Source organism: Brachyhypopomus gauderio, chromosome 7 (genome assembly GCF_052324685.1).
Source record: "Brachyhypopomus gauderio isolate BG-103 chromosome 7, BGAUD_0.2, whole genome shotgun sequence".
Lineage (NCBI taxonomy): Eukaryota > Metazoa > Chordata > Actinopteri > Gymnotiformes > Hypopomidae > Brachyhypopomus > Brachyhypopomus gauderio.
In genome coordinates, this window is record NC_135217.1 from 27,339,831 (window position 1) to 27,362,459 (window position 22,629).

The 22,629-nt window shown below is 43.1% G+C and overlaps 1 protein-coding gene across 2 annotated transcripts; it reads right to left on the reverse strand.

Annotated features, from left to right (window-relative positions):
• Positions 1-876: 876 nt before the first annotated feature.
• Positions 877-20,716, reverse strand: rundc3b (RUN domain containing 3b). Of its 2 annotated transcripts, none has more exons than XM_077012923.1 (11): positions 20,436-20,716; positions 15,589-15,704; positions 12,422-12,555; positions 11,991-12,076; positions 11,505-11,594; positions 11,149-11,226; positions 10,763-10,934; positions 9,178-9,335; positions 5,439-5,585; positions 4,850-4,971; positions 877-3,886 (listed from the first exon to the last, which is right to left on the reverse strand). In XM_077012923.1, exons 1-11 carry the CDS (start codon positions 20,528-20,530, stop codon positions 3,741-3,743), a joined length of 1,344 nt encoding a protein of 447 aa, XP_076869038.1. In that variant the 5' UTR covers positions 20,531-20,716; the 3' UTR covers positions 877-3,740. The 2 variants fall into 2 exon arrangements, with proteins under 2 accessions (XP_076869038.1, XP_076869037.1); XM_077012922.1 differs by having other exon boundaries at positions 5,439-5,588.
• Between the last annotated feature and the right edge of the window lie 1,913 nt (positions 20,717-22,629).

The window sequence follows — 22,629 nt, forward strand, 5'->3', positions numbered from 1 at the left end:
GCCCCTCCCCCACCTGTACAGTCTAATACAGTCAGGGTGTCGCCCCTCCCCCACCCATACAGTCTAATACAGTCAGGGTGTCGCCCCTCCCCCACCCATACAGTCTAATACAGTCAGGGTGTCGCCCCTCCCCCACCTGTACAGTCTAACACAGTCAGGGTGTCGCCCCTCCCCCACCCGTACAGTCTAGCACAGTCAGGGTGTCGCCCCTCCCCCACCCGTACAGTCTAATACAGTCAGGGTGTCGCCCCTCCCCCACCCATACAGTCTAATACAGTCAGGGTGTCGCCCCTCCCCCACCTGTACAGTCTAGTACAGTCAGGGTGTCGCCCCTCCCCCACCCGTACAGTCTAGTACAGTCAGGGTGTCGCCCCTCCCCCACCTGTACAGTCTAATACAGTCAGGGTGTCGCCCCTCCCCCACCCATACAGTCTAATACAGTCAGGGTGTCGCCCCTCCCCCACCTGTACAGTCTAACACAGTCAGGGTGTCGCCCCTCCCCCACCTGTACAGTCTAGCACAGTCAGGGTGTCGCCCCTCCCCCACCCGTACAGTCTAATACAGTCAGGGTGTCGCCCCTCCCCCACCCATACAGTCTAATACAGTCAGGGTGTCGCCCCTCCCCCACCTGTACAGTCTAATACAGTCAGGGTGTCGCCCCTCCCCCACCCATACAGTCTAATACAGTCAGGGTGTCGCCCCTCCCCCACCCATACAGTCTAGCACAGTCAGGGTGTCGCCCCTCCCCCACCCATACAGTCTAATACAGTCAGGGTGTCGCCCCTCCCCCACCCATACAGTCTAGCACAGTCAGGGCTTCGCCCCTCCCCCACCCATACAGTCTAATACAGTCAGGGTGTCGCCCCTCCCCCACCCATACAGTCTAGCACAGTCGGTGTATCCCCCCTCCCCCCAACTTAGTCTCGCAGTCTACAGTACGCACTTGCCCACCACATCTATCTCTTACGTCCATTGTCAAAACAAAATCTAAAGACATACATTCACATAAAAATCGTATTTTCATATAATTGTTTTAAATACCTCATTAAATTTCAAGAGAAAATTATTTTTCACTACGTACCTTCTATGCCTGAGAACACTTTCAGTAATAATTCAGCTTGATAAACATTTCACAGTTCAATATGCTTTTCTATTCGCATATACATGAGACCAATGAGTCAAATAGGAAATTTATGTAAAATTTCCCTTTACTTCCACTGCCGCAACATTCTGGGGGGCTGCAGCAGCAGAGTTTAAGTTTTTCTGCCCTTTGGCTGTATGTAAAACTCAGAATTACCAGAGAACAGAAGCATGGATGGATGACACATACTAGAGAATGACAGACTATTCAGCTATGCTGGATCTCATAGATTCTCTAAGCCTGGTCTATTTATTCACACCTTCTGCTACTTAATAGTACGGCATGTTCTTGTGTTATGTCAAAAGCCTGTATCAGCAGAGGCTCGCCTGTTGTCAGGTGTAGCATGATCCAGAGCATCAAACAATTAATAGATATAATCAGCATGCTCTTTCATGCCCTTTTCCTAAATAAAATTTAAAAAACCAAAATTTGATTGCAGAAAGAGTTTGGCAAGTGACGTGACTGTAAACATAATTGTGAAGTAGAAATGTGTGATTTGTAATGTACGGATTCCGGTTTTTCCCAAGTTTTTGGTGAGCTTGATTCATAAAGCTACAATCAAACAGAACAACAGCAGAGTAGCTCCAGCTAAGAAACATGAGCTTCATGACTAAGTCGGTCATGAAGAAATGCTTGGGTGTTTGCTACAATTGTCACAATCCAGAAAAGGATGCTTCTCTATGCACAGGTTAAGGCCAAAATTACCCTTTAAAACAACACATTTAAAGGTGCAACACATTTACTGAATCCCCCTGACCGACGCTTTAATCTGTCAGTATGATTATGAAATGGTCCTACCTCATGTTGGGGGAAAGGTAAGTGCAGGTTTTAAAAAACTGGAAAATACAGTAAAACATTTCTTGCCTTAAGCCAATAATTATTTAATGGAGAATAAACACGGTGCAAAAAAGTTATTTTGTCTCATACCTGTGACTTCACCTCTATTTATTCCTAATACTAGTGAAAACAAAAGATATTTCTTTAAGCATGACTTCTCAGTGAAGTCATGACTGGCCACTACCAGAAGCTGGGAGAAGAGGTTGTCCAGTAAGTTCACGTTGACCATCTCATGGTGCTGGACCTGAGGTGTGAAATCTGCTTCCTAAATGACCACTTGAGTTTTAACATTATGTACATGTACAACATAAAATCTTTTGTAAAGTTTCTCTGGATAAGTGTGTCTGTTAAATGCCCCGGAATGTAAATGTAAACGCAGTTACCCAGTTGTGGTTTAAGCTTTTTAAATTCACTCTTTAAGGGGACTGATTAATTATTAATCAAGTTCGGATTCAGTGACGGATAGGGCTTAAAAAGATGGCTCATCCAAGCTAGAACTGCCATTATCCCAACATCTGGGATTTGATTTATAGAATCATTAAATTCAAGGAGTCAAGTGAAGTCTTACATTAAACAAATTATGTACAGTAGTCATAGCCTATTGTGCACATAGAAACTGAATTTCTTAAAATAATAATAATAATAATAATAATATAGGACTAGAACAGGTATCTCCATCACTATGAGACTGCTTACAAAATAGTCTCCAAAAGGAAAAATCATGTGTTGTGACAAGACAGCCAATGGTGTGAGCTCTTGAACATTTCAACAAGAGATCCAAAAGTGAAGAACTCTTCATAGTTGACATGGGGTAGGCCACGCCCATGATCCAGCATTTACAGTTCCTTTTCCACAAGATTGTTGAGAACCACTTTAGTGTCTTTTTTTTTTCAATGATCCCTTTAAACAAAGTCTTAAACAATCGTAAAATGTATTGTGTGTACTAGCCTGTCCACTGCACTCACTGAAAGAACAAAAATGAGCCAGCGCTCATCACCTATTGAGCTGTTAATGAGGCAGGCATAGATCCAAAATTAGCATGCTGTCATTTTACTGGTGGATGAATATGTAAATCATGCAACTGATGAATATGTCCAAAGTTGCGAAGCACTTTATGCTGTTCCAAACCTAGGAGGAACGTTTGAGTGGATGTCCATCTTCCGCTCAAAATTTGGTTGCTCAGAGGACCAGAATAATTCAAGTAACCATATTAGGCAATGCTCCAAAATCATGGCTAATATTTAAAAGGCATCTGCTGAGCACTAGCGGTGCAGGAATACACTCTTATTGGTGGTTTTCAATATGGAATCGAGTGGTCAAAATATGTACTACACACTATTACATTAAAGGTTCTTAATAAATATAATGTTATTAAAATATTATATCAAACATAGTGTAAAACAGGGAAAAACTAATTCAAAAGGAGTCCTGAGCTAATCCAGACACACCAAAGCTGCTGCAGACTATTTAACAGGACATTCACATTGGTCTGAGAACACTGAATGACTAATAGAAAGAGCGTGAGCAGATTTGAAATGAAATTACATTTCTGGATGGAGATGTGTTCATAACCAATGCACATTAAAAGCGTCTTTAGGTAGTTTAACGTTTCACCGATCGTTTGATCTCAGCACAGCGCTGTCTAAATTTAGTTCTGTATTGACAGCTTTACAGTCTGATTTAAGGACAGTGTTTTCAGTGTTTAGGAGAAATAAATTGTGGAGATGTTGATAGACTGAATAGACTGTGTGCGTATGCACAGTTAGGATGGAGTTAATCCCGGACTGGTCATATCTGTGATGGGGCTCGCCAGATACTCGCTGGACTTCAGACTAGCCAAAGACTTGTAGCTGGCTACTGATGTTAGAGATCCACATAGACCTCTCAGAGATGGTGTGTCCTCTTTACCTGTGAAAGCACACACACGCGCGCGCGCACACACACACACACACACACACATTTACAATATAATCTTATTTTACAGATATATGCATCTCACACACCTCCCTGATGTTTGGTTTGATGTTTGTCTGATAACCATTTTGGAGTTTGTAATTGGATAAAATGTAACCAGTGAGTGCCAAGAATAAGCCTGCCTGATAAGGCATGTAATAAAGAGTCTGATATTTATGTAGGATACAGTCTAGTCAGTCCAGTCCAGTCAAATGCTGACAGGCCACTGAGATGGGAGCTCCCACTCCAGTCTTCTCCAGCAATGTGTGAAGAGCTCCAGAAAAACGATATATACAAATAGACCCTCTCTGATGGACATGATATTCCCAGTATATGTGTGTAATATGTAACATATGTTCCCCTGGTGGTCAGACATTATGCTGGCCAGCAATAAGTACAATTCTAACCAATGGTATAACTAAAACTAAACCAACCAACCAGCTAGCATATGCAGCACTGAGACTGCTGACTACAAAATACAAAGAACAAGTCACCAGCCACCTTCTACATTCCCTTGGCAAGGATGAGATAAATATGAATAGATATGATTATGGATGGATGGATGGATGGAGCAGGACCTACACGGTCCCAGTAGGTATCACTTGATTTGGCCGTGTGTTTATTTCTATGTGAGTTTTCTTACGGCATTTGCTCATTTATTTCTAACAGAGTTATCTGACGTCATTAACATGGTTAGAAATAAACAGCCAACTCGCGTCATTTGCCCATTTATTTTGGAGTTATCTCATGCCGTTTGGCCCTGAGTTCATCTAGCAGACCCATTAAAACAGCTGGTATCTCGTCTCCTCAAAATGACATCACCCTGAGACATACTCCAGTTAGATGAGATGACACTCAAACTCCCTCCACAAGTGTGCATGTGTATGCAAACATGCGTGTGCACGCACGCACACGTACCTTCTCTGTGCCAGTGTGCTGCTTTGCCATCAAGACTGTGTGTATTTGTGTGTCCAGGGTCCAGAGACATCTGAGACAGGCTCATATCAGCAGACAGCTGGTCCAGACTCTGAAAGCTCTTCCTGTGAAGGCACACACACAACAGCTCTAGAAACGTTGCAGCAGGTCGTTTGCAGGGAATGCAAATACTCTAGGACACACACACACATACCCACACACACATTCACACACACTCACATAAAATGTTATGTTCCACCCCACATTTCTGCTTGGTCGTGATTTGTTTTAGTTAGCCATTTTAGTTTCAAAACAGCCTCTTCAGTCTGAAGTCACATTGAAAATTCCAGCCCCTGGTTTACAATGAAGTTCATAGCCACATGTTCCTGATTCCTTTCTTTCTGCATCGTCAAACGAACGGCACACCAGGAAGTAGTGACTATCCAACAGCACCATTTGCCAGGACCGTGACCAGCGACTGGAGAAGTGTGCAAGCCCGCACAGGAGTCAGAAACACGACAATGGTGCACTACAAGACGAGATTTTCTAAGGTCAACACAGGACACAGGAAGAAAAGGTGGCAGACACGTACTCGTCCCACTGCCGTGTGTGTTTCTGGTAGAGGAGTGTGTCCAAAGCCACCGCGTTGCTGTCCAAGGCACCAGGCGAGGGCCACTGGTTGGTCAGGTGAGATGTGAGCTCTTGCCTGGAGCGGAGGTCATGGTTCTTCAGTACAGTCCTGCTGGCATTTGAAACACAGCCATGCAAACACACACACACACACACACATACACACCATGAAGCTTTCGGTCACAGTTACATGATGTGCACTTGACACATAACATGCAGTGACATGCATAGAAAGATGTTGTTATTCATCCCAATCTGTAGGAGCTGTGTGTGACTTGAGACAACAGCTACATATATAAAATAAAGCCATGCTTTTCAGGTACGAAGTAATTACCAAGCAAGGTCCAACCACCAATCACCACCGCATGAAAACTAGCACTTAGACTCATTTTACACAGCCACTGTTGACCTCTGACCTTTTGCTGGTTTGATTCTCAAAAAGCAGCAGAATCACTGTACCGGCTCAGATGCAAACATCTGAGGCTTCGTAAATGACCTGTGCTTATGTTTGGTTCAAGATGAGGAAACCCCAGCCCCCCACATCAACCCTGACCTGCCCTATAAACTCAAATCAAATAAAAAAAATTTTATATAGTGCTTTTTACAACAGTTGTCACAAAGCAGCTTTACAAGAGTCCAAGCCCCCAGTGAGCAAGACAAGGACGACAGTGGCAAGGAAAAACTCCCAAAGGGCATGAGGAAGAACCCCACCCTCCTCTGGCCGACGCCGGTCACCATGACGAGAATAATTAGACAGATACATAAACAAAGAAGTGATGGGAATGATAAATAATTCTCATCTTTGTGTGAATTTATCATGTGTTCCGTATGTAATTCTTATTCTTAACAGTCCTAGACTTCTTGGACTCCACCCAATTCTTCCTTGGTTCTGTTCACAATAGCTTTGTCATTACAAATCATTATAAACCAAGAACAACATGGTTTGCAACTAATGGGTAATGTTAGCACATGATGGGTACAATGCAGAGCACATAGTAGCTCACTCAACAGTGAGATACGGGTCCCTATTAATGAGATGGAGTGTCTGTGGGCAAGATGCTTCATGCAGAGGGGTTGTTATGCACATTCCCTTCCAAAGAAGCAAACAATGCAATAAACTACACATGATTAGCTCCTATTGTCTCCGAAGAGGCCACGCATGTCCAACTCGGAGCTTTTTATATATCCGTAGGCGCCACTAATTATGACGAATTGTTATCTTAACCATGGAAGGCACGGAAGTTGCTGTTCTGACAGCATCCAGATTTTATCATGAGACAGAGGCAGGAAGGTCCTGACCAGGCAGAGCATCACAGTGCAGTCCTTAGGTACGACTTTACAGTGGGGAGTGTGTGTCTTGTTTTCTTTGCTTCACACATGACAGCAGAATCTGTAATTAACAGAACCGGATAAGGACCCTCTCACCTTCCAGCAGTGGGGATCAGGCATCATGGACCCTCTCTTCCTCTCAGAAGAAATCACAACTGTTTATAATACAGCAGCCTTTTTTGGAGTGTTAAATATACATAAACCCAATGCAAGCATGCTCAAATCCCTAAAGGTCCTGCATGATTTTCAATTGTCTCACTTGAGATTCAAACCAAACACTGCTAGATTTCCAACCTGCTAAAGGATTTTTATCTAGACAGCATTCAGAACAAACCTTCTAGAGACACTGGTTTTACCCAGAGTGGCCGTCTCTTCTCTCTACTCTACCTCTCCCTCCTCTCTTCCCTCCCTTCTCTCTCCCCTCCCTTCAATTCAATTCAATATTTTTGGTATGAACGTTATTTTAGCTGTTATGTCCAGAATAAATTAAGATATACAAGGAAGTGGAAATTGGTAGGAAAGGAACAAAAGAAAGTACATCATTCTCAAAACAAGTTTTTAATCCAGAAATCAACAATACTGACCAACTGAATGGAAAAATGAAATGATTGGTCCGTTCACACTAGCAGGCATCAAATTGCTAATGTAGCCCTGAAGTTTGTCTCTTATGGGTCTGGCTACTAATGTTGTTGGCTGGGTCTGGCTACTAATGCAGCTCCTGACAAGCAAAATAATCTTAAATAAATTACTAAATTACTTGTGAGCAAATCACTATGAAACCTACCTGCTTAGCCTTAGCTAGTCACATTAGCTTAAAGCTAGTTAGCATGATAGCTAGCCTGGGGAGTAGAGGGTCTGAGTAGAGGCTGGGCACCTCAGACAATGCTGGTCTGTGATTGGTCTATGGAATTTGTTGGAACCAATCATTTTGTCTCTTCATAAGTCATAATGTCTTTGCATTTAGTTGCAAATTATTAAAATTTCCACTCTCACTTGAAATAAATGGTCGGTTAAGCTGTGACAAGATGCTACTAATCTTGTTGTTTGCGCAATCAGCTCACAGTTGTCTTCCAAGATATAGGGCAGTTTTTTATATTACTGCAATCATAAAATAGAAAAGCAATTGCTGCAAATGTTCTTATATAACGGGTTTCTGATTGATTCATATTTTGGACACTGTTAGGACGCACAGATCGGGCTCCACCACTACCAGGGAGTGGTGTGTAGTATTTAGTTCTCTTGAAGCTCTCCGGAGTTTGTAATATCGGTGGGTTTCAGCTCATGTCAGGCCAGCACCTCGGACAGAGTTGAGGTTATTAACTTATACATGTTTCCAAAATGTTAGTGCTCTTTTTTGAACATTTAATAATGGAGGACTTGTGCCCTAATTCAGTGTCCTCTGTGGACATTGTTCAGTGTTGTTCCTCTCTAGCCTGAAAACACCTCTACATAGTTCTGAATGTTCTGTCTCACTTGGTGTTGGTCTCAAATTGTGAAATAGTTTTTGTTCCAGAGATTGTACAACTGGTTCAATTACGGTTTCAAATGGTTTAAGCCAAATTCAAATTTTAATCTCAAATTTGATGAATTTCTTAATGGCAAAAGAAAGATCTCCTTTACAGCCAAATCAACACTTAGATACATGTATGTGTTTGATTGTTGAATATTTGTAATGTTCGTTATACAATTTCGTAGGTTTCCTTGTTTTGTTTTTGGAATATCAGTGATATTTTGGTCATTGTTTATCAGATCCCATGTTGCACAGAATCTTTTCTTTTTGTTGTAGCTTGTTGTCACAGCAAAACTAGGTCATCTGCATAAAGCAGACATTTAATTGTAATGCCATCTACAACGAGGCTTTTCAGTTTGATCTGGTTTTTCAGCCAATTCACTGATGTTTATTAGAGTAGGACTCTCTCCCTGTACTCCTCTTTCTCTCTCATCTCTCCTTTTCTCTCCCTCCCCCTCTCATCTCTCTTCCTCTTTTCTCCACCCCTCTCCTCTCTCCCCCTCTCATCCCTTCTTTGCTCCTCACCCCCTCTTCTCTTCCTCTTCCCACCCCATTTCTCTTTGCCTGCTTCTGTATTTACAGATTTCTTCCTCCATGAATGTCGCTGCGGGTGGGTGTGCAACTGCACCCTGCTGTCTGTGATGGTAAATGTCACGCTTACTGGTTTAAATGCAGCCGAGACAGCCAATTGCAATAACGGGGGCGGAGCATATGTGCAGGACGAACATTGCTTACCATGGGTCATCAGGGAACAGTGAACACAGACCTGGCACAAGCATGTTGTGCTTTAGCGTGTGTGTGTGTGTGTGTGCGTGTGTGTGTGTGTGTGTGTGTGTGTGTGTGTGCTTGTGCGCATGCTCACAGTTGGTCCTGCAGCTCTAGAATGATGAACTCCAGCTGCTCTTTCTCCAGTTTGTGGCTCAGGTCAGCCTCAGTAAAGCGCTTCAACAGAGCTTTGTTCTGGGAGACCGACTCTGAGAGCTGGGCCTCCCTCAAACGCACCAGCTCCTCTAGGTATCCCTGCACACACACACACACACACACACACACACACATTTATAATATATTGTAGATTAACTGCACAAGTGCATTACAACTAAATACATACTAGGGTTGCAACGGTATGAGATTTTCACGGTATGATAACCGTCTCAGAAAATACCGCGGTATCACGGTTATCACGGTATCACAGTTAGTTTGTATATTATTAAAAGATACACTGACCCTTAAAGAAATTACAAGTTTTTTTTGTTCAATTAACTATTTATTGTAGAAACCTGGAACTATTGTATACAAAATGTCTCCTTTAAAAAAATAAGCTGTACACATGTTTAAATAAATACTGCAAAATTAGATAAACCTAAATCATGGATTTCAGTACAATTATTTAAGTTTAAATTATTTAATATCTGATAAACTCAACCTGGGTCAGTGTCTGATCAACAACTGTTGTAAACGTCCGTTGTACTGCCAAGTTAGAATATAACCAGATACTGCAGAAAGAGAGGATTTATTTCTGACATGACCCTCACAATAGAGATTTCTATTTTAAGGCTTTCACACCGAGTCTGGTTTTAACATATGAAAAACAGGCACGTAAAATTTTGAAAATGAACGCATGTAAATTAATGGCATCTTTCACATCCAGTGAAAGCAAGGACCTTAAAAATCTATGGATTTACACTTTCACTAGTGACCGTAGCGCGCGACTCGGCACAGTTCTTTTGTATTACGTTAACAAATACGAGCCTCTTGTAATTCCAGGACGAAACATGAGAGAACGTGAAGACGTTAAGACTGGGCGTTTTGAAAATAAACAACCATTAAATAATTTAATAAAAAGCGAATTATTTTGAGTATATGTATAAATATTTAACTTAATTAAGTTTAAGGTGCTGGGAAATATTGAAACGGACCTTTAAAGTTACGTACAAGTGCTTTAATTCCACCTTATAAAGGTGTATGAACCCTGCAAACATGACTTTGTTCATTGCGCTGAGGCGCGACGCGCGCAAAGTTACAAAATTCGAGACGTGCACGACCTCGCGAATCGACAGCGCGCGAGACCCGCGCTCACCGGCGGAGCCACCGCGATTACGTCATTTTCGCCGCTGATTTTAGTTAAGCTTTTTTTTTGTTAAAAAATTTGTTAAGTCTAATGCACTTTCTGCCATTCTCACTGCTGTGTGCTTAGTAGCTGAACCGGAGCGGAGTTGCGCATGCGCGGGTCAGTTTCTCCGCTGGCTTGCTTTTTACCGGTAATAAGCAAACGCACACGGTATGATAACCGTGCATTTTAATACCGTGGTATACCGTGAAACCGGTTACCGCTGCAACCCTAATACATACAAATACAAATAAGTCAAACTGCATAAGCATAATAAACCTTTGCCTCTACTTCTCACACACATGCACACGCAGATGCATGTACACACACACACACACACCTTCTGTTCCAGCACCACTCTGTATTTCTGCTCCACTCTCTTGCATTTACTGAACCAGCTGCTCAGGTCTGTGCGCAGGCCGGCGGCCATGTTGGTTTCGGGAGTGCTGGCCTCACTGCCGCTGCTGCCCAGCGTACGCATCTCCTCCTCGTCACTACTGATGCTGTCTGAGCTGGAACACACACACACACACACACAAACACACACACACACACACACACAGGTGCCCATACATACACATCCACCCGCAGACATACAGACACTACATTAAAGGATTTTCTTATATAAATTAACATGGTCTGTAAGACAGCCTGTGTGTGGCCTGTGTGCACACGTGTGTATGTCCATGAATACGTGTGAGTGTGAGGTGAGTTATTTGCTGGTACCTTTGCGTGAACTTGAGGTAAGGTGTGTAGTCGATGACAGCAGGGTATCCATCCAGACTCTCCCCTTTCAGACAGAAGCTGACAAGCAAACAGCAGGACCTTTCAGCTCCATGTACACTAAATACACACAGCCTGATTTAAACATGCAGAAACCTTTACGCTGATTAGAACACAACAGGGTGTGTGTGGGTGTGTTTACGGAAAGTGTCTTAAAATCAGCAGGTGCACATCGATCATCATCAGTTTCATGAATCATTTACATCCTGTCGGACTGATGCACTAATGCTGAATGTCAATTGCACATACAGGGAGATATAGAGAGCAAGAGAGGCACACACACACACACGTACTCTTACCTGAAATCGATAGCGTTTAAACCAATGAGAGTGTCTGCCAGTAGCCCCGCCTCCTCACCCAACAGCACTGCCCCGTCTTCATAGAACCTCCTGGTCAGCATCCACACAGAACAACAAACATAAAACAAAACCCACATGTACACAAAATGATTCAGTAATATGTAAACACAATGCAAGTCATCGTAATGATTGCCATAATCCTGACCAAAAAAAAGGACCTTAGAATCTGTCAGAAATGAAACAGCTCTGAGCTCTTTTACTGGGGACAGTGAGTTTCAGCAGAGATGTTAGGTGAAGTGTGGGTTGAACGAGGGGCACACAGCAGCTCTAAGTGCTGTTATGAACAGAGGGACTTACAAAACAAGAGGCTGCACCACTATCTACATCATCATATTCTACAAATGTGTGTGTGTGTGTGTGTGTGTGTGTGTGTGTGTGTGTGTGTGTGTGTGTGTGTGTGTGTGTGTGTGTACGTGCATGAAAGACCTTGTGGTTTTGAAGTCCCTCAGAGCTGCAGATATATATTCCGACAGACGTTTCTCCATCAAGGCAACTCTGATCCATGCACGGCCCTGAAAGAGAGGGAGAGAAAGAGAGAGAGAGAGAGAGAAACAGAGCTAATAATTCCCCAGTTCCCCTAGAAACTAGAAATGCCGCTGGCAGTATAAAAGAAACAAGGGTAGAATTCTCTCTGCAAGTCCATTTACAGTGACTTTGTATCAAATCCAATTTCACATGGAAGTCGCAGAGGGATTTCTTTGGTACTGGACTGCCACCCCGGGTGACCAGACTGCCTCCATTTGTGATTGTGTGTGAGCATGTGTGTGTGTGCATATGTGTGCTCATATGTGTGTTTGTGTGTGTGTGTGTGTGTGTGTGTGTGTATACACACGTGTGCTCATATAATGTCCCCGCACCTTGGCTCTGGAACTGCGTGCATTCTCCATGTTCTCAATGCTGTGGATGCAGCTGTGAGATACTTTACTGCAGGCCACACGTACGTAGTCCCAGAAACTCCGCGGGCTCTCATAGCCAAACCAGCTGATCTGACCTGCAGGGAGAGTGGGCCAGGGGTGAAGGGGTGAAGGGTGTATGTTATCTTTCTGTTCTTTTGATGATTGTGTGCTGTGTGTCTCTGGGTGGTTGGACTGGGAAATGGAGACCCATTAAACAGATAAAGAATATAAGCAAGACATGTGGACAGAGAGAGTATTTGTAAAGAAATAAGTGGTCCTGAAGTGCCCCAGTGCCAGACAGTCACACCATCTTGCCTTGCTTGAGCAACCACTACAGGGTGGATGAGCAATCTCTGAATTTGTCTGTGTGGATGCAAGGACCAAAATGACTGGAGTTTTGATTGTATAGGGCTAGCTTAAAGCATTTGTTGTCGTTAGGTGAGTGAGTTTACCATCTATTACCATCCTAGAGTAAAATGTTGAATCTTTTTTCTGTGTGTTCTAACCACGATCCACGTTTTTGCGAGTCATGCATATGCTTCTCTACCAGAGAGGATTTAAAGCGATAAAGGGTTGGTGGCGTGGAGATTGAGTGGAAGAATAACGAGCTCGCGCCTCGCCATGCGTAACGCTAATGGCTTTCCACGACACTTGTCTCTCAGGCGACTAATGTCTTCTAATGGAAGTTTCGGTTTGTTTACACTTTACGTTGAGCGTAAAAATAGTCCACGGTAGTTGTTCCCGCAAAACTTTCCGCAGCAGACGCTAAGCTAATGCAAAGGAGTGCGCACTTAGTGAGTTAGGAGACATTAGACCTGCACTCAAGGGGTAAGGACATGCTTTAAATGCTTTCCCACCTGCCTAATTGTAGCTTCTTCTGTAACGCTTCTGTCGTGACAGACGTATTGTCCTGTCCCAACAAACTGGAATTATTCGTGTGGGTGTCTCTTATCCCCTTTATACCTTGCACCTTTACGCCTTAGGCCTACCGTTCACGAGTTTTCGCTTGACAGATTTACACGTCAAATGTAAATACTTCTGCGAGAAACATACGCAGTGGTCTGGTCAGTAGGACAGAGCATGACATGTCGTGAAAGTGATTTATATGGTCGTACATCTCGAAAACCCACTCACTTCTAAACCGTTTTGAGAACAATTTGTGATTAATATAGCTGTTTCTGTTTACGTTTTACACGTAAGTATTTGGAATACAATCAGTAATAATAATAATCAGTAAATATGTGCCTTCGTTTCCGTCAGCCGTGTGAAAATACATTTCTTGCTTGGGGGGTCAGTCGGTTCCCCTGAATTCTTGGGACAGCAAACTTCATGGCTCTTTTAGACCAGCCTTCAATAGTTTTCTTTGCTGCCCGCGGTTTGTCTTCATCCCCGACAGAAGTATGCTTTTCAGCCCTCTCATATCTTAACCGATGCGTTTCACTGAAAACCTTTTCGCTTTTGTCTTGATAAATTGGCTACAGACGTAACAAAATGCGTCTGCTGGATGCATGCAACCTCTAGATGCCAAAAATCTAAATTAAACGTAGCTATGTGTCCACTATCCACTTACTCAGCAGTATAAATATAGGTGCGTTAAGACAACACATTTCAGTTTATGTTACAGCTATTTAGACTATTGGACAATTCCAGAAAGTTCTATGAAGTTTACATTTTTTCTTTAAAGTTTTTGACATATTTGGACAGTTCTGTAAACTTCAAGCGAGTTTTCACAGTTCCAGAAGTTACATGAAGTCTTCTTAGCATTGAATATGCTACAGAGGAAAATCGATATTTTTTTCAAAAACACAATTTTCCTGACCACAAAGGTAACGTTTAAGGGGAGCATTAGCCATTTTATATACATTTTAGGCCCAAGGAATTAAGAACACAAGCTTACTATCCAGGAACAAGAAAAGTAGGCCTACATGTTCTTATGTTTTAAATGATAATGGATCATCTATATAGGAATGTATTCTGTGTAGTGGTAGGGTGACGCATCGACATAATCGACTACAAAAATATGTCGATTTGCAAAAACGTGCGTCGACACGCCACAAAGATGGCCACGCCCACTAAAAAACATGGCTTTCTCTGGGAAGCATGCAACGGCTAAAAAAACTCGCACACGAGCATCTAAAGTTTGGTAGTATTTTGGACAGAGACCGAACAACGTGGTGCTATGTAAGCTTTGCAAAATGGAGATGGCTTATCACAGCAGCACGACTGCTATGCACGAGCACCTGAAGCGCAAGCATCCCGGAGCACTTCATCAAGATAGCAGCGAAACACCACCGTAAGTTCTGTTTTTAGGTAATCGTAAATTAGCACATTCACACATTGTAGTATTCACTACAAGTTGTTTTGCTAACTCTCTATATCGGCACGTGTTAAAACGTTGCTGTTATGGTAACATACTATAGTTATGCAAGACTGTTATTCGGTCATTTTATATTTTTCTGTCTACTTTTGGCCGCGTAGCGGTAAGAGAATAGCTTAAACTAACATTATAGCCTGTCAATGCAGAGCCGGTTTCGTCTTGAGGATTTCTCTTTTTTATAATTGTGGGTAAATCACAACTATTCAATTAACCGATTCATCGAAAAAAATAATCGTTCGATTAATCGGCAAGAAAATAATCGTTAGGTGCAGCCCTAATTCTATGGTCATATTTAGTAGGGTGTATTAATAAATGGGGCAGGGGTTTGTGTGGCGATACTGTCCTCCAGTCTCCAGATTCCCACTTTCATCTAACGCACAGGCACACCAAAGATGGCAGCTCCCATGTTGACCTTCAGGGTGGCCTCAGAAAACAGTCTATGGCTAAACCCACAGTGAGGCCATGACAGAGCTCCCCCGCCCCCCACTGTCGATCAGGTCTTGATTTGTGTGCACCCACAAATCACAAAGTGAACAAAAAATGCGTGTTTAATAAGATCTACAATGGTGAAATATAAAGTCTGAAGTATGTTAAAAGGTGTGAACATGTAATATTATACTGTATTTGAAAAGGGACCAATATGTTAAAAATGCTTAATGTAAACAAAATGTGTACCCAAGACTTATTAGAAGTTTGCCTAGTTTGCCTCAGGGGCACTTAGTGTGACCTCAGAATGGTCCTGCAGTCTTACCTTTGAGACGGTGACTGAGGATCTGCTCCAAAATAGAGACAAAATTGATGAACTCTGGAGACGTGTCATCTATTGTCTCGAAGCAGGAGCGATCAATCAGCGTTTTCACCGAGAACCTGCACAGACACACCAGATGATTAGAACATGGCATCTAAACCAGGGTGACACTAAACGCTGCGTCTGAAATGCTTGCGCGTGTGCAATTAGCCCCTGTTGTGCATGTGTGCACCATCACCACCATCCCCACCCAGCACCACCACCTCCATCATCACATCACTACCAGCACAGTGGCTTTGGGTGGCCATCTAAATCAAATTATTTTCTCCCGCATGCACCGTGTGGGAGAAATCAGAGCCTTTGTGCTTCTGATTTGGACTACATTCTGGTACTGGTCTTACCAGCCAATGACTGTGTGTGTACAGGTGCTTGGTCCCAGAACCTTGGACAATGCACATCAATAGAGGTTAATCATCACCCACCATTGATCCTAGAGGTAGTGTTTATAAAGGCAAAAGTACAGACTAAAATTGGTCAAATTTGTTTCACAAAATGCACATATTAAAAAAGATAGCAGTTCTAACACACCATTTCAGACATTGGATGACAGATGAATAGCATTTAAAAAATAATATGTTTTTGGAAAACTGAAGCATGCAAGTCTATTTTGGTAAAGTCCCAAAATAAAATAATGAACACTGAAAATGAGCATAATAGCCACAGCCAGTTCCAAAAATATAATCTGGAAACCAGAAGAAGGAACAGGCTCAAAAGTCGATGAAACCAGAATAATGAGTAACAGTAATACAACTGTGCACATCCACAAAACAGGAAGCATGTGTCCCAGTAGTGTAATCTGGTTACCCCAACTCCAATCCTCATCATTTCACACTTGGGCACTACCCGAATCCTGAAGGAGACCAGGGCGTCTCCTCAGTGTCTTTCAGTAGTGTGGGACAAACGCCTTCCAGGTCACCTGTGTGAGGAACACGCCTTCAACTCCCTTATAGGTCTTTACAACACCAAGTTCTGTTATGAATTAGGTTATATGGCTCAGGTTAGGTTATGTATCTCTGCTCAACAGACTTCTTACTTAACTCTATTGGGCTGCAAGTTAAAATTTCAATGTCAAGTTAAAAGTTTGACTGTGTGAATGTAAAGAGGATGGTGTAAAGGCAGAAAGGCCCATCTGCGATGGGAGCTTGAACATCACAATGAGGGCATGGCTGGCTGTGGTTCCGGTGCAGCCTAATACCTTTAAAGTGAGGGTATGCCTGTTTCGATTTTTTTAGAGAGCTGATGGATTAGTTTCAGGAAGCTTTAGAAGTCAAATGTGGGAAGGTGTCCGATCAAAAGCTTTTTTTCTCAGCTGTTCCATTTCATTTTCCTTCACCATCAATCTACCTCTGTCATTCACTGCCCCCCCTCTCTCTCTTTCACACACACACACACACACACACTATCAAAACCCTGCATGTCTCCAGTTAGTTAAGATGAACAGAAAATATGTGAACACAGTATATAGATGGCAAGGAAGTATTTCTGTGATGTTCTGAGAGGGAGAGAGAGAGAGAGTGCGAAAGACCTCCAGCATGTGGGGTTTACAGAGCAATGTAGACCACGGATGAAAGTAAAGAGTGGCTAAGAACATCTTAGGAACTCTCAAGGAAAGAGATCGATCTCTCAGCATGGGTAAACAGCTAGAAAGCAGACAGCAAACGGTAATCTGCAACAGGCACACATATACTGCTATTTGGTGCTGCCTGGATGTCTGTGTGTGCTGTAAGGTGTGTGTGCGTAAAAGCCCGGAAAATTAGGCCACCATTACTGTCACATCGCAATCACATTTGGACTGCATTGTGGGCATTTGTAAACAATGTCACCACGCCCACTACTGGTGTGTTTCCTATTGGCTGTCTACCCACACTAGGTGGTGCTCTCCACTTGTGTCTCTCTCCTCTCTGGGCCTATGGGAGTGTGGGTCCTGGTGCAGATACTCACACACACACACACACACACACACACACACACCTCCCTACAGTACATCAAAAGGATCCACTCATCACTGATGGTGCATCTTATGGCATCAATATAATATAACTAATGCATCATTTAAGTCCTTTCTTGTACCATCTCTCAGACATTATTATCGCGAGAAACGGCTTTCTTTCACTGAACGGTCAGCTTTTGAAGGACACCCACTCACATCGCACATAGCAGCCAGCATGCAGACTCATTACACAGCTCATTCGTCTACTGACATTTCTGCTCTTCGAACCAGACAAACGGGGCAATCATTGAGTACAAAGACACAGGAAATGGACCTCTCTCTTCCTCCTTCTCAAAGCCTGGATGAAAAGAGTTGTAAGGGCTACAACCACCATGCACAGAAAGAAAAACAAGTGTTGCCTTAGTTAAGAGGGCATGCATTATGCTTGCATTTGATTGGGGGGTTAAATGTAACCCATGTGGTTGGACATTAGAGGTGTGTTATATGCACACACCAAAATGCACGCACTCACATTTCCATATAAGTTTGTGTATATGTGCCTGAGCAGGAAAGAGGGTGTTAGGGTGCATCTGTGCAGGGTGTGTGTGTGTGTGTGTGTGTGTGTGTGTGTGTGTGTGTGTGTGTGTGTGTGTGTGTGTGTGTGTGTGTGTGTGACTGACAGCAGCAACAACAGGGTCAGAGCTGTGAGTCCGTGGGCCGCTTCTCTGGCACAGGGGACCAGGAGAGAGATGGAAACTGCGTCTCCGTGGTGACTGTGCTTCTCTCCCTGAGGCTCGGTGATGCATCACTTTGACAGCAACCAGTAAAGGGGCACTGTGATGAAGTTCAGAAGCATTACAGCAGTGTGCAGTCGCACACACACACACACAATACATACCCCTTCCAACATCCTCCTATACACACGCGCACAGACCCACACACGCGTCTTCTGTCTGCCTTTTAAATACAATCACACACGCTTTGGTAGTTTGAAAATACCACCAGAAAAAATACCAAGTGGGAATACAGCAGAAAACGTCCTCTTTCTCCAACTTCTCCATACCTGCTATTTCACTTGCACTCAATCATTCTATTTACACACATGCAGTGTTGAATCTCTCAGGGAACGGCAACTGTGAAGCGCCTCTGTAGCATAACATTATCAAGCACACATTTACTCATTGGTAAGATTACACATGACATCTGACAACATACCAATCTCACAGGCATCTGTGAGGTCATCAGGCAGTGGTAGTTCTGAGTAAGTCTAAGTTCCTCAAAGCATTATGGGTGATGGCTCAATAGCTTTTTGCTGCCAAAGTAAACAAGTAAGGCATTAGCGGCATCCAAATCTGTGACATTCACTACAATACTGAAAATTTCTTACTGAATACTTTGTGATACCACATGTGCAACCCCTCATCTCACATACTTGGCAAACTCCTTTCAATGGGCTGTGGTATGATATTCAGACCGTTTATGCAATGCTGTGCAATCGGCTGTCACAATAATGATCTAACACATAACGTAGTATCCAAAATTGGTCAAAATGTATATATACTGGTAGGTTAAACGCAGTATTGCATTTTAATGTATTGAATACATTCAGTCGATCTGTTAATACAATGTGGCAGCAAAGAAAGATAACCAGGAATCCCCAAATCCCTACAAAAATAAGGAAAAGGGACACTTTAGTTCTGCACCATTGTAGATGTTTGTACTGTTGAGCTGATATTTCCTGGACAGAGCTACCAAAACCTCTTGGGCCCTCAGCCAAATCCACATTTCTTCACCAGTAACACCCCTCAACTCAGAGATGAAGGGGTCCAGAGCAAGGCAGCACAATACATCACTGAGAATCTTTATCGCGACGTAGCCCTTGACGATACTGACATCGGAGAATGTCCTTTAACAAATTATCTAATTCCTTACTGTACCTGTGTGTACCCTGATCTAACTATTAATCGAGGATATCATTCTGTATACAATCGCAATGCATAATCGCAGTCGTGATACGTAGCAATAATGCCAGTTATAGCAGTTTGTCAATAGCAGGAGCTCAAGCAACGTCAGGAGCAGGGACAGTACAAAAATATCGACCTACTGGGAGCAACCGGACCGGGAAGCTGCGACCTACGTGATACTGCTGTGGTTTGCGTTTTCCAGAACGCTCGTGCGCATCACACCTTCAGCTGGTCTCGCTGACACGCCCATTTCATTATAAGGACTCGTGAAGTCCCGGGCGAGGTTGTCAGGTGTGTTCGGGAAAACCGCAAGACCGCTGCACGAGCACAGTCGGCTGCACGAGCAGGAACGAGACGCACGGGTTTACACGCGTCATAAGATACGCAACTGACTTTGTGCGCAGTAGCCATCCTAACAGAACACTCGGAACCGCACAGTTCGGTCTGTGGCTTTTACCAAAGCGTGCACGACCGCTGAATGAATCAGCAGTAATTAAAATAGCCTTGATGAGTCGTTCGTAGACAGTCTTCGTTTAGGGTTTGATAAGTTTGGTGCGCTTTAACGCAAAACAGTGCTGCGGCACCCGGACAGACACACGGACACCTGGTGAATTTGACGTAATTACGTATGACGTGATGCTGGTGTAGACTGTATGACGGCGCATGCTGATAGTGTGCAGTTCACGTAGATTTCAATTGAATGATTTTCGTAGATAACAAAGCCAAAGCTGCGTGTGTTTACAATGCAGAGCAAGAAATTCAAGTATATATTTTAAATCTGAGATATCAACACTGACCGGTAATTGCGGTTGCAATGTGAAGCCGCGAAATGACAACTTCGATTAACCCAACATGTCTGTAGTGCAAATACAAAGGAGAACATCACTGATATTTACCTGCAAACCGTTATTAAATTCCTTCTCTCCACAGCTCCGTTTCTGGCGGCGGCTTTTTTACGGGCCCCGCTAAGCCCCACGCTCAGAGATGCCATGCCCGGTCCTGCCTCCCCGTTCACGGTCCCACACAGCCCTTTGTTCTTCTCACCAGCTCCAGATCATCGCCCCCGGTACATCTGCCCAGCGCTGACTACGTGGTTTTGCAGAACGACTGGAGTGAACGTAGCAGAGCTAGGTAGCACTACGAGAGTGATAAGACCAAACCAAAATAAGGGGGTGGGGTGTTGGGGGTGGTGGTGATGCTGGTGGTGTTGGGGAGGGGGGGGTTACCTCGGTTTATCAGTCACATGTGAAAACCCGAACTACAATGCATACAGGAGAAAGAAGTTTTCTGTTGAGTTAATCTATCTCATAATAGGATTGTTTCAGTATTACTGTTCTGTGGATGGATCCAATCACGTTCGTTTTGAATAGGATCCTTTGTTTCTTATTTCGCACGATCACTTTGATAAGTTGCCAAATGCTTTAAACATTTTCATTTACTGTAAAAAAAAGTAAAAATGCATGAAGGCGGGATCTAATACTGACAAACGAGGACTGCACTGTCTGTATTATCAGAACCATACATTTAGAATACGTCCTCGTACATGATCTAAATATCTGAATGTACCACTGAGTATAACTTGCTTGATAAACTCTATATCACGATACAGAATAGGACGTCCCAAGTGCAAGATCTCACTATAATAACGTGTTAACATCTGGCATCGAGTATTCTCAGTTTAAAATTACTTTCGGTTTTATTTGTCCTGCCTCCACAAATCCAAAGAAGTCTGGGGTGCAGTGGTGGTTTAATTAGACGTTTGTTGGGAAGTAATTATAATAAAATCGTTCCTTATGTGTTCAGTGACGGAGCTAGACTTTTTTCAAGGGGTGGCCAAAGGGTGACCAAGGCTTTATCAGAGGGGTCCATATACAAATGATGAACGAAAGGAAACAAATATTTTCTCTTAAAATGACCATTTCCAGTGGCGTGGCACTAGGGGTGGCAAGGGCTCTGTTGGGGGTGCCACCCCTGCGCCCCCCCCCCCCCCCCCCCCGGCTTCGCCACTGTCACTTACAAGACTGTCACTTATTTCTTGACCATAAAATAGTCTCGTGTTACTTTGTGTTACTTCTCTTGCAACATGGAAAATGCATGAGGTTTATATAGGCTCATCGTTTACGTCTACAGAGTTCTAGTCTGAATAAGATCTGATTTTACTGACGCTCTGCAAAAATGAGAGCGGTTTTAGCATTTTGTGTCGAACAGCGCCCTCTGATGGTTACCCGTAGTCAGGCATTTCGGAAATAACTACCACCTGATTTTAGAACCTTTAGTAAGAAAAGATAATTACACCTTTTGACCGGCTTGACAGAGGACACTAAATCAGTGTATCAGACCAGTCAGTCGACTGTGGTTATTGATTTGGGTTTGAAACATGGTCTCCCTCTTTCTCAGGATGACTGATTCTGGTTTAATGACCTATGCTCATTTAATAATTCATCAGGGTAGATGGATATCACCATTCTTTCTCTCGCTGACACACACACACACACACACACACACACACACACACACACACACACACACACTTTCCCAAGCCCCAAAATCACTGTAGATTTCACCGTAGTCTTTATTCTTAATTAAACGTGTACAAATATTTGCGTGTATTTTTTTTTATAAGAAAACTACTTTGAAAGGTTTTATTTGGAAAATACATCTTAAAATTCCCAAAGTTTGCCTAAACAATTGTTCAAAACAAGATATGATTATATCATAGAGATAAGTGACACTTCACTTATTTCTTCTCTTTTGAAAGCATAACAGCATCAAGTTACTGATTACACATTGATGATGATACATAATGATAATGAAAATGAAGTCACTCGAATTGCTTGCGTGAGCGTTTTATTAGATTACATAAAAATAGTGAAAAGGTGTGTCCACACTTGGTAGCTTTGACTCGAAGCAAACGAACCCTATGCGTTTGTTCTGTTTGTGCGGTTCGTTAGACGACGTGAACACTTCCTTTCCAACTCTGGTGCTGACCAAGACCACCTGAGCACGTGGGCCTCGGTCCGTTTCTAAACGCATTATTTTGTGGTTGAAGAGCACAATACGAAATAAAGACCTGTAAAAACCAAATTACAG